Below are 12,674 nucleotides of genomic sequence, written 5' to 3' on the forward strand. Positions count from 1 at the left end.
TACCTCAGGTTCGTGTGCCTCACAATCGTAAGTTGTATTAATCAGTTTTTTTAATCAAATGATATGCGTTAAATTAATCAAAGTAGATCAACAGAAAACTTAATCTGCAACTATTTTGATGATTGACTAATAGTTAAACTTATTTTTTCATTTCAGCTTCTTTATGGTTTGATGTACACTCTGTCACGTATCAATATAAATTATTTATTTTGGGGGTTTTGACTGTTGGTCAGAGAAAACAAGCAATTTAAGTTTGATTTATTTATTATAATATTATCCAAACATATATTTATTGGAATTTTGTTTTCTTTACAGCCTAAACACAACAACAAATGGAAAATTTAACAAACCGCATGCACAAACGGTGCACCCAAACAATCACACAATTTTTATTTTGATATCTTCTAAACAAAACAATTAGTAGCAGCGCCACAGAGGATTCTTGGCTTAAAATATCACCTGTAATGAAAAATTGTTTTAAAAGATAAATAGATAAGTATATACTCCAGATATAATAGATATAAAAGATGTAGGTACAGCTTCCTGATCGATAAAAGCCTTTCATTGTGTAAAAGAAACACCTCATTTTAATTGAAGCTGATTCACTCAGAGAGCGATGGCTGCAGCTTTCTGCTGCTGGTGCTGATTTCCAGTCGCCCCCTTTTTACAATTCCACTCAAAGTTGACAGGCAAGAATCTCATTTTCCAGAGGGTAGTGATTCATTTTCATCACTCTCACCCTGCTGCTCCTCCTCACTTTTTCATAAAGGAAGTTAATTGAATCTGCCCCCCCCCCCCCCCCCCCCCCTCTCTCTCTCTCTGGTCTCTCTCTCTCACTGGTCTCTCTCTCACTGGTCTCTCTGTCTCTCTCTCTCTGCTCTCTCTCTCTGCTCTCTCTGGTCTCTTCTCTGGTCTCTCTGTCTCTCTTTCTCTCTCTCTCTCTCTCTCTCTGGTCTCTCTGGTTTCTCTCTCTCTCTGCTCTCTCTTTCTAGTCTCTCTGGTGTCTCTCTCTCTCTCTCTCTTTCTCTCTCTCTCTCTGTCTCTCTCTCTCTCTCTCTCTCTCTCTCTCTGTATAAAGTCAGCCAGTGTTTCCTCTCAGGATGATCTACATTCAAAAGGTTTCACAGTCCAAAAGAGTAATTTCAGGCCAGAATTATTGCTTTTTGTTCGTATGCAAACCTTTTTGTTCAACAAATAACCTCACTTTGCTTTTATCCGTGTTATAATGCAGCTGAACCAGATTCCCGAGTGTTGTGCTACTTCAGAGATTTGTGTCTTTCAGCACAGGTGCATGATGATAAAAACCTCACAGATTTAGCAGCTTGTCTGTTGCACCTGTGTTGGAGAATCACTGGATATTTTGTCTGGATCAAAGTCTGACTTAATGTTCAAACACTGAGCAAGCAGCCTGTGTGTACCCTGTTCTCTAAAAATGAATGATTGAAACAACACCGGGCGCTCAGGCTACATACTGTAAGCCTGTAGTGACATCCACTGGAGAAACATGAGATGAGCTGCACGTTCAGTTAAAGGTCAAACTAGATCTGGGTCACAATAGTTGAAGATGTGTACTGTTTGTACAGCGTAGCAGATCGTATTCGAGCTGACATAATTGGTCAGTGAATCAATTAGTCAGTCTTCAGAAGATTAACCTAAAGAAACAATTATCATAAATTAGAACTTCACTGGTTTAAGCTTCTTTAATGTGAATATTTGTCGGTTTTCTTGTTCTTTTGTTGTTGTAAACTGAATATGTTTAAGTTTAGGACTGTTGGTCGGACAAAACATGGAGTTTGAATAAGTCAACTTAGTTCTCTGCACCTTGTGATAGGAGTTTTACTGTTTTCTGACATTTTCTAAATCAAGTGATTTATTGATTGATCAATAAAATAATGGTCAGATTAATTGATAATGAAAATAATTGTTTTTGCAGAGTTAGATAGTATAGTCATACATATGATAATTAATTAACAACCACTATTTTAAAGTGATTTTTCTTGCAAAGGAGAGATTTCCTGCTTTTCTCTTTTTTTAATATCACATATAAGTGATTTTCAAGTGAAAATCTCTCTCTCTCTCTCTCTCTCTCTCTCTCTCTCTCTCTCTCTCTCTCTCTCTCTCTCTCTCTCTCTCTCTCTCTCTCTCTCTCTCTCTCTCTCTCTCTCTCTCTCTCTCTCTCTCTCTCTCTCTCTATGGACAAAAAAAACATTTGAAGACATCACCTTTAACTTTCAGGAACGAGAATGGACATTTTTCACTATTTTATGACATTTTGTTCACCAAATAATTAAATCTGTTGTGTTAAATCGTGCTTTAGTGACGTAATTTGAAGTCTTGTTAAAAACTAAACCCACGTGGCGCCCTGGTGACCTAAGTGTTAATGTGCAGACTATGAACTGCAATATCTTCAGTTAGTGTTTCTCTCTCTCCCCTAATTTCCTGTCATCTCTCATTGTCGCTATCTAATAAAATCAGAAATTGCCTGACAAACTCCTGCTACATAATTATATATGCTGGTTGAGTAAATTGCCTTTAATGTAATACGTGTGTTCAAGGTAAGCTCAGAATGATGAAGCTGTGTTTGATGCATGAAGATCAAGGACCTTCTGACAGTAAATCCACTTGTCTTTGATATTGACTCGACTCAGAACATCATTATAAATCCAGCCATATGCACATTGTCATTCCCAGCATGTCAGAATTTAAATTATAAATAAGTCCTTTAGTCTGAGGCCACATGTTAAAGTTGTTTTCTGCTGTGACAAACGTGTCTGTGTCCTTTTCTGGCAGAACGCCCAGCGGCTGGCAGCAGGAGCCCAGGTGGCACAAAGCCTCACCACACCGGTGGTCTCTGTGGCCACACCGCGCCTCCTGGCACAGGGGCTGCCGTTCTCCGCCATGCCCACGGCGTACAACACAGGTGAACTGAACACACGGCAGCGAAAATATCCTTTTAGTTAAGGGAGAAAGTGCCAGGTGGCTAAAAGAAAGTACTAGATATATTAGAGCCAAACAAAAATAAAAAACGTATCGCGGGGAAAGAAATTGAGAGCTTTATGTTGTGACTTTTTTTGTCCTTTGTCCTCTCTCAGAGTACCAGCTGACCAGTGCAGATATCACTGCTTTACACGCTCTGGCGTCTCCCGGCGGCCTGTTGCCAACCAGTGTGTCCACATGGCAACAGCAGCAGGCTGTTTCCCAGCAACAGCAACAACAACAGCAGCAGCAACAACAGCAAGCACAGCAGCAACAGCAGCAACAAATTAATCTTGCACAACTTAGCAACTTGGTGTAAGTCTTTTCTTTGTTTTCTCATCGGCGCTGCGTCTCTTAAATCTGGTTTCCTTAAAGCTCCGCCGTCACTCACATCCAGGACAATGGTGACGGCTGCGGGTGACATTTATGTGGCGTAAAAGCTCTCAGTCTACTGACGACCCTCTAAACACTGAAATACATTACCACTGACCTTCGCAGTCAGCTTGCATGATATCCATACCATGACCTTTTATATGCAAGCAATTCACATTCCTTTTAGTGAATTGGTCTCACCAGCATCTCACCATCTCAGCCTCTTCATAACATCAATCTGAATATCCCGTATTTAGTTTTTCTGGAGTTGATGCACTTCAGCAGTAAGAAACAGTTGCACCGTCTCAAAGAGCCTTTTATCAATAACAGTCGTCATTAGTTACATTCGTAACTGCAGAATTGATCGCTTATTTGAAACTCAACAACTTTTCTTATCGACAGCGGTGGGTAGTAATGTATCATATTTACTCTGATACTTGTGCTTAAGTAATTCTCCTGATAGATTATTCTAAGTGTCCATATAGTGGGGTTTTCTGAGCACCAGTATCTGTTTTCAGATGAGGAGAGAGTGTATGTGGCTGCCTCAAGATTAGAGTTTTTTTGTGTGGCTGATCCCACGCTTCTAGTCAAACGCTCGAGTTAAGAAACTTCTAGAAACTCTTCAGAAAGCCTCTGGTGTCCTCCCTGGTGGTACCTATTAATGTCTTTTATATGATTTCTAAAGCACTATGTATTAACCATACATTAAGCCGTTATTTACTTTTTGTATTTACATATCAACTAGAGCTGGCCGATATAATCTCAAATGCACATGTGTAATTTAAAGCTCCTTGACTATTAAAACTCTGTTTTATTTCCCTGCTAAAGTATATTTACATTTACTTATCATTATTTAAAGACATTTTGAACTAAAGAACACCAGTATGAACCTAATTTTACTGCAAAGGAAATCATTTATGTACAGTAAACACACTTCCACTTAACCTCTGCACTGCATTAGGTTGCAGGTTGGTGAACCAGTCAGGTTAAAGTGTGACCTGTACTGGCAATCACACTGGAAAACATAGATATTCTTAATGTTGGCTGAGGTATACTGTAATACAAAACATGTTGTACACAACTGGTGCATATTTATATTTACAGTATATACAATGGACTTCATGAGGGTCTAGACAGTGATTCATAATTTAATGTCTTATCTGTTCATTCTTATTTACACGTAAAATGATTAAAGGTTTGATTTTTTAAGTATTTTAATGGATGAAAATATAAAGTTTAATTGGAATATGGATACATCTATAATGAAAATAGTAGTATAATTAGTTGGTTGCAGCCCTGATTATAATCTGTTTATGAACTACCAGAAAACATGCTTTATGGTGATGTATATCGTTATGGAGATAAACAAACATACATATCGCCCAGACCTATGACTATGGTTTTATTCCTGCTTTGTAATTCCAGGTCACAGTGGATTTTAACAGATAACTTTTTAAATGACAGTCTGTGTAACATCAATAGTTTGTGTCCTGATAAGTATGGATCTTCATATTTAGGAGAAACATGTCAACGTTACATGAACTGTAACAACTGTGAACACAACTTTGTTCAGTCATTCAAAGACACTCAATATGATATTTAGTGTCTCAACTTTCCTTGAAGAGGTGAAAGATTCTGCCAGTGGCGTACAATAATTTCTAACTTGATTTTAATGTAATTTGCTGTATGGATACAGTACGTGGCTATCCTAGAAATGACAAAAACAAATCACAAGTACTTGAGGTTCTTTTGGGAACACCTGTGGCAGATATTTTTCACTATTTTCTCCTTTTGTGTTTAAGATTTCATATCAAGATTTGATCAAGAAGACTGTATTTGATCAGAGGACTTGTTAAGTGCAGTTGCAGTGTGACGAGAGCGGCGTGAGTCCAAGTTTGGAGTTGTGTCTTTGGACACCAGATCCTTGAAGTGTGTTCTCTCCTCTTGTCCACAGCATGTGGGGCATGGACAAACAGAGCAGCGAGCTGTCTAGCCAGGTGTCCAGTCTGGCTGCCAATCTGAGGTGAACAGCCACTACTAGTGTGTGCGTGTGTGAAATGTCATGACCTTTGTCTGTAGGGGGGGGGGGGGGGGGGGGTTGTAGTCCACTCTGCATTTGTAGGGCTTTCGTCTAATACAAAAGGACACACAGTAAATGTGGCCTTAAAGGCAGCCATACATTTATTTCAGTAACTCATAACAAAGAACTGACCTTAAACAAACTTTCTAAACCTTAAAAATATGAAGGTCGTTAATAATTTAGCTTATAAATATTTATAGAATAGAATGCACATTTTCAGGAACTGCTGTTTGTGTGATGTAAAAAGTCTGAATATTTCCAGACTAGATTAAATTAAAATATTTGGTTTAATATAGGCGATAGACCATGACCATTGACTTTGCTTGTTAAAGTCTCCTGCGTGTATATTTGCTTTAAGTCTTAAGTCCTCTTAGGTTTGCATACATGTATTTGGAGTAACAAGGTTTTCCTTCTCCACCTTTGATTGAAAACGTAAAGAGGGAGAGCAACCCAATGATTTCTGTCGACTTAAAGTTCCCAGTGTGAAAACCAGACTGTGATTCAATACCACACAGTGATATTAAAGTTAGACAGGTCTTTTTAACGAGCTTATTCTAAGTTTGATGCTAAACAGATCAAGTTGACATAAGGTTACTCCATCAATCAGCCTTAAAATTCATCTTTTATAAATGCTAACTGCTATAATACACCTTTTTTTCATTTGTATTTGTATTCAATTAAAGTTGTAATATAGATTTGATGCAAGTAAATCAAGAAGTTGTAAGATAGTTTACTACAATTGATACAACAAGATACCAACTGAGCTGAGCATATTAACTTATATTTTAATTCATATTTAAGCTCTGAGCATATTTAGACAAACTTTGCTGTATAGAAACTACAACCATCAGTCATTATTAAAATTGTTACTTATTTAGCTAGCAGCACAAAAAAAGTTGATGCAGTAAAGATCTTTTACATAGTGCAGCTAAACAAACTATTTCCTCACATGCTCCAGTCTTAATTTATGCTTCAGCCCTAGAGCACCCACTAATACGGTGGCCTCTGAGGACCAAACTAAAGAGTGAAAGCACAGCACTGAAAATCATGAAATGCAATAAATGCAACATTACGTTAAATAGTTAGAAACATATACAAATAAAAAATCAAAACCATTGAAACATCAATAGTTTATCTCCTCTGTGTGCCTGACTGAATCAAAAAAAAAACAACTCTTGAAAATGTTCATGTTTTATCATTCACTCACCGTACAGTAGTACAGGCCTTTGCACATCAAGTCCGTATTTTTTAATCGTGTCAATCACATTTTCACACTGACCGTCACTAAAGTTTTCCTGTTTTTAAACCACTCACAACCACAGCACATGCAAGTGTCGTCGTCTAAAACTAAACTATCTGATAAACAGATTCATCTCCCAAATCTAAGCACTTAACAACAAAAAGATACAGAATTCATAGTATAGTTTTACAACTTAGATTATAGCCTCCTTTCAACGTGTCAGACGGTAATATTCAGGAGGATGACAATGACGAGGAAGGACATGAAGCGGGGGAGCGACAGTGTATGGATGAAGACGAGAGGGAGGACGGAGCAGCCCTTTTTTGTTCCTCCTATTGCAAATTTTTGCAACAAATATAATAATACAAGGCATCAGACTCAGTGTACAACATGTTTGTATATTTATATATATTTTTTTTATTTTCTGGATGACATTAAAACAAAAAGCACGTACGAAAAATACGGACTCGATGTGCAAAGACCTGAAGTCAAGAGTTGAGAAGGCGTCACTGTCCTGATTAACACGTTTGATCTTGTGTAAAAGCTCCACTCACTGTGTTTGTAGATCAGAAAACAAGATGTCTGGATTTTTATGTGCTGGAACAAAAAAATCCGGCAGATTATCGCCTTGTGTTTCTGATGCAAATACAATATTAACATTATTGCTGTTGTAGAAGAAACTTTGCTCGCAATAATGTTTCACACTTTGTTTCCACACATGCCTTCTAATCCACCTTTTCCCTTTTGGTTTGGGCTCCAACATTTTTGTTTTCTCCCCACAGTGTTGGCTCTCCGTCCAACCTGCTCTTGGGTAGAGATGAGTGGTTGGGCCGGTACTGTATCACACTTCCTTTTTCCTGTGTGTCTGTGCGCTTTTTGGCTGGCTTCCCTCTGAGCATGTCTGATGCTGTCTGCAGTCAAACAGGAAATGAGACCTAGTTCCGGTTTCCACCATGTTCTCTAACCTGAAATTGTTTTCTGTTTGTCATCTGTGCTTTCTTCACATCACAGCTGACTCACTGCGAACCACCCTGTCACACAAATCATTTCATGCTTCCTGGGCTGTTGTGTTGATCTTTCTGGAAACAATGGGGGGGTTACTTCTGCTTTTGAAGGCTCAGAATTGATTGGATTATTGAATAATCGAGTGTGGCTTTTCTCTGTTGGTGCTGTGCCTCGTAATGTGGGTTTTTGTCTTGGCGCGAGTGATCTTCCAGTTTCTCATACGCCTTTTGTCAAGTAGCTAATCGTTTGTTTTTGTTTTCTCACCTTTCCTCTTTGTTCTGCCCCTTATCTCCCATTGTCTTCCTCTGTCTCTGTCCTGTGACCCTGTTCTCAGACCTGTGACACATATATCTCAAGGCGCCATGCTGACAGTTAACACAAACTCCTGCGTGAGCATCAAATCGGAGCCCGTCTCGCCTGGCCGGGATCGCAGCACCCCTTGCCCTCCTCCATCTTCCACCACACCGTCCTCAACCTCAGGGGGAGCCATCCTGACCGCGCCGCCCCAGTACCCGGGCTCTCTGCTGTGCCTGGAGCCCCCAACCGGCCGCTCGCCTGCAGACAGCGTCAGCAGCAACGCCAGCTCCTTTGAAGGCAGCGATCGCGATGACCCCGGTGCAGCTGGCGGCGGAAGTGCAAGCGGAGGCGGCGGCAGTGTAGCTGGTCCTACAGGAAACGTAGGTCCCAGCAGCCGCGCCGACTTCAGCCCCTCGGCCGAGCTCCTCAGAGCGTCGAACGAACAGGAGCAGGAGGGAGGAAACATCAAGCGCATGAGATTGGACGCCTGGGTCACATAGAGACGTCCTGCCGCTCCTCTCTGCACCCACAGTGAAGTTTTGGTGACACTAAAACACCCACAACACACACACCCACACTCATCCTTAAACCCCCACTGCCATGTGACACTATCATCACACATCTGCCTCTGTCCAAAATTATACAACGCAGCTGCGTCACCCAGACTTACGAGGCTTTGCCAAAAAAAAACATAAAAAAGTAGAAAAATCCTTTGGGGATCACGCTCTGAGTGAGGAGAGGATGACTTAGTGCTCAGCTGGATATTGTGTCCTATGTAGATTTTTGAATAGAGGGACGGTAGATTTTTCAAGCCCTTTTGCTTGAATGGAGTCCCGTGAGGTGTTTTTTTTTTTTTTTGACAAAACCATAAATACATTTATCTTTCACATGGTTTCACCTTCACGTATTTACACCAAGCTCTGCTACATTGTTCACAATGTTATTGGTGGTTGCTTGTTGACATCACAGGAACTGTATCACTTCCTGCTCTTTGAAAATCCAACGTCGCTTGGATCGTGTGCTGTCCATTCTTCCATAATGTAAGTCACTTCCAAACTGCACTTTTTGGATTAGAAGTTAATCTGGACACGTTTGAGGACTGAGGATCTATGTGGCACCAGGCAAACAGACTCAAACGGGGTCTTTCTAGGTAAAGATTCTTCATCAAGAACGTTTTTTCCGCTGCCTCGTCACACCCAGGCAGGCCCGGGGCCCTCAGGCGGAGCCGAGCAGCTTGCCAGATTGCCAATATTAACCTCTCAACAAATAGAAATGCCAAACGCCTCTCGCACACGACGCAGGCACACTTGACGAATTATCACCGGCACTGTCACGGGAGACGAGAACTAGAAAACTCTCTTTGCTTTTCAGGCTTTTGAATTCGCCGTCACTCTCTCCTCAGACGGGGCGCTCCTCCCGTCCTCGCGCATCATCTCCTCTGGAACTTGGATGGAAATTGTTGCACCAGAAATCCAGCCAGCCTCTCATCCTATTACCAGGAGTAGATGCCATCCAGTTAAATGCATAGTAAGAGTTTATGAGCCTTTCTGGTGGCGTTTTATGGGTAGAGAAAGTATTTGGTTCTTTCAGTCCAAGTGTTCTTTATCTGTTGGTATATTAAAAAAAAAAAATCTGTTTTGAAGGTCCGTTAGTTGTATAAAAATCACTCCTTATACAAAAGCTTTGATGTCCTCTTTAGCTCTCCTTTAGCTCTTTGCCGTGTTTCAAAAAGTGACAGGAAAAAGACATTTTCTATATTTCTACCGCTTCATTTGGCGACAGAGTAAAATAGCTTTTCGGCTTCAACGACGTGTATGTACATATGACTATATTTGCATAGACTTTGCTAGGTATCCCTAAAAACAAGCAATGTGTTGATTCTCAGTGGATCTGTTTGCATATATGAGTGTGAATTTGATATGTTTCGAGCTACGGTGCAGGGGTTTCGCCACACTGGGTAGTGCTGGTGGATCGGACTTGTTTCAGTAAACCTATTTTATGCTAGTGTTGATGGTGTGTGCACTTTCTGTCTCACTCACAGAGGCCTGCTTGGTTGTGGTGTCATCATATTGTCCTACCACACACTTTTTAAAAAAAACAAACCACGATCAAAGTAAAACCACCTGAACATGAAATGATTAGGACACTGCCATTCACTTATTGTGTAGTGAAGAGATAAAACGCACTTCTGACCCTTTTTGACATTAAGCAGACACAGATTATGCCTTTTTCACTTTGAAATGAAGTGCTGTGTTTGTTGTTTAATTGTATGTTTTCTAGTACAAATTTGTTTAGTCGGAAGCATTTCAAGTTTGAGTGTTTGTACACAGGTTGTTTATAGCCTACTAATAGAAAGTTTCCCCTGATTGCGTGACCTTTTTTCTTCCCTTGAGGCGATGCTCAGAGTGCAGACTGGCGCATCAGCTGTTTGTTGACTCTTTATTATCCACTTAAACAGTCCTACACTTTACAGTCAGTGCAGGTGAAGTGGAGGAAGTGGATGCGACTGCTTTTATGAACTGATGCCGTCTGGTGTGTGTAGTCTCAGCCCGCAGCCAAGTATGAAACCAGCGTTTGTCCCCGACACTGTGGGTTTGTTGTGTCCGGAAAAAACATCATTGTTCCGCGTGGCAATTTCGCCCCAGTGTTGTTGATGTTTTCTATGATCAATTCATTTTTCCGTCCCTCATTCAACAGTGTGGCGGGTAGCTTCTCTCTCTGCTAATCACGGTTTTGTTTTGTTTTTCAGTCCAACACATCCAATAAACTCAACGCTGGTGACTGTTTGTATCTTAAGCCGTTAAAGGAATAGTTCTACTTTTTGGGAAAATCTCTTAATTACTGGTTAGCTCAGCAGGAAAACAGGCAAACTGCACCGGCAGGTTCACCTCCGATACTGCACTGTACTGTGGTTGTGAACAATTTTCATCCAATTTTAGGATAAATGTTATCAGATTTTTGCAAAAGAAAATATGCATCAGTATTTTTCCACCCACTACATTATGCTTAACCACTGCAGAAGAAGATGGCACAACAAGATGCCATCATTAAAAGAGTGCAAGTCAAACCACAAATAAATGAAAACAATGTGGAAAACATGATGAAAATATGCCATTGTTGTTTGCTACTCTTCATCGCTCCACACAAATGTTTTCGTCCGACTGTTTTTTATCGATACACCATCCTTTCCACCTCAGCTGTACCTAAAAACTTTTTTTCACCCCGCATCTCCACTCAGGTTTTAAACACGCAAAACTGAAATTGAACAGCTGAATGGAAAGGCACTTAGAGATATTGGTATTTTCTGACAGCGATGATATGTCATTCAATCATGGAACAAGCAGACTAATAGCGCAGAGTAACCGTCTTGGAATAATGCGGGAACATTTCCAAGTGAGAAAAACAGGAGGATTTCAGTTTTCACGTCTTATGTACGGATTAAACAAACAAGATATAAGACACTGATCTGAGAGTATTAGAGGTCCTCAGCTTTTTTTAACCTTTAAAAAGAGCCAGACTAGCCCCGTTTCTACTCTTTATGCTAAGCTAAGCTAACCATCTGTAGCTTTATATATATATAACAGACCGACACAAGAGCGACCTTCTCATGAAACTCTCTGCAATAAAGAAAATTAGTGCATTTCCCAGAATGTCGAACTATTCCTTTAAAAATCCAACTCCAGTTTCCAGCCTTCAGGCAGAGCTAATGAGTCATTTCCATTCTTACAAAAACTAATTTCAATGCAATTTCGTTGTGTTTGTGGGCGCTGATGGTGGACTGAAATGTGACACCACACCGATTGGCTTCCTGCCTCAAGCAGGTTCGTTCATGTAGAAAAAGGTTTTTCGTCCAATCGAGCAATTTAGTCACAAGACAATCTATATAAGAAATGGAAACTTGCACCCCTGTTACTTGTTGTGTACAATGTTTCTTAGAAACTCACTATTTTTGGATTATTTTGTGCTGGTGACAGTTCCATTGTCTATTATTATGATGATATTATTATGGAGCTTTTATTTTATTGCTATTTTGTGTAGGATAGTTTTTATTTTCTCTCTTATTTTCTCTACCTTATCATAAACATAGTACTGGTTTCCTTTTTTTAAAACAACTTGCTGAAAATTGCACGATCAGTTATTGTGGTATTAGCAAATGCAATGAAGGAAATACCAGTTAAATGCTGCAATTTTAATTAAGATATAGAATATATTTATAAACACGGGAAACAACTGAAATTAGTAATTCATAAATTTGAAAAAAAAAATGTAAATGCATGGGATACAGGTAACAACACAACCTATGTTACATACAGTAATGATAAAGGACATGCATCACAAATGAGTTTTTAAGCAACTCAGAAAAATGTAGCATATGAATACTAAAGATGAAATTTATAGCTAATATATTGTGTTGAGCTAGTCTGCTTTGGGTTTTTGTTGTAAAGAGAATATTTCTTTTTGTTGGTTTTGTTTTTTTGAGAATGATATACAATTTGTGTATATTTTCATATACAAAGTATGCACTGATATGTTATTGAAATTCTATACCGCTTTTACAAAAAAAGTGTTTGTTGTACCAAAGTATCCAAGTCCCTTGAAACCTTACCCTTTTTGCGTATGTTTTACCGTATTTTATATATTAAATAGACAAACTGAGTGAAATGAAATAGACTGGTTGTTTTATTTTTCTATTTAAAGTGTAAT

At 39.5% G+C, this 12,674-nt stretch overlaps 1 protein-coding gene across 9 annotated transcripts in view; it reads left to right on the forward strand.

Annotated features, from left to right (window-relative positions):
* Positions 1–12,617, forward strand: part of LOC310955763 (myocyte-specific enhancer factor 2D homolog) — a 29,529-nt gene extending 16,912 nt beyond the window's left edge. For 7 of the 9 annotated variants that reach the window (XM_083925781.1, XM_083925785.1, XM_083925782.1 and 4 more), the window contains 5 exons: positions 2,791–2,920; positions 3,093–3,291; positions 5,303–5,371; positions 7,451–7,501; positions 8,008–12,617. In XM_083925781.1, coding sequence (XP_083781907.1) covers positions 2,791–2,920; positions 3,093–3,291; positions 5,303–5,371; positions 7,451–7,501; positions 8,008–8,470 — 912 coding nt within the window. In that variant the 3' untranslated portion in view covers positions 8,471–12,617. The remainder of the gene's footprint in view (positions 1–2,790; positions 2,921–3,092; positions 3,292–5,302; positions 5,372–7,450; positions 7,502–8,007) is intronic. The other 2 variants (XM_083925788.1, XM_083925789.1) reach the window with 1 other exon arrangement.
* Positions 12,618–12,674: the final 57 nt, after the last annotated feature.

This window comes from Echiichthys vipera (genome assembly GCF_963691815.1).
Source record: "Echiichthys vipera genome assembly, chromosome: 13".
Taxonomy (NCBI): Eukaryota; Metazoa; Chordata; class Actinopteri; order Perciformes; family Trachinidae; genus Echiichthys; species Echiichthys vipera.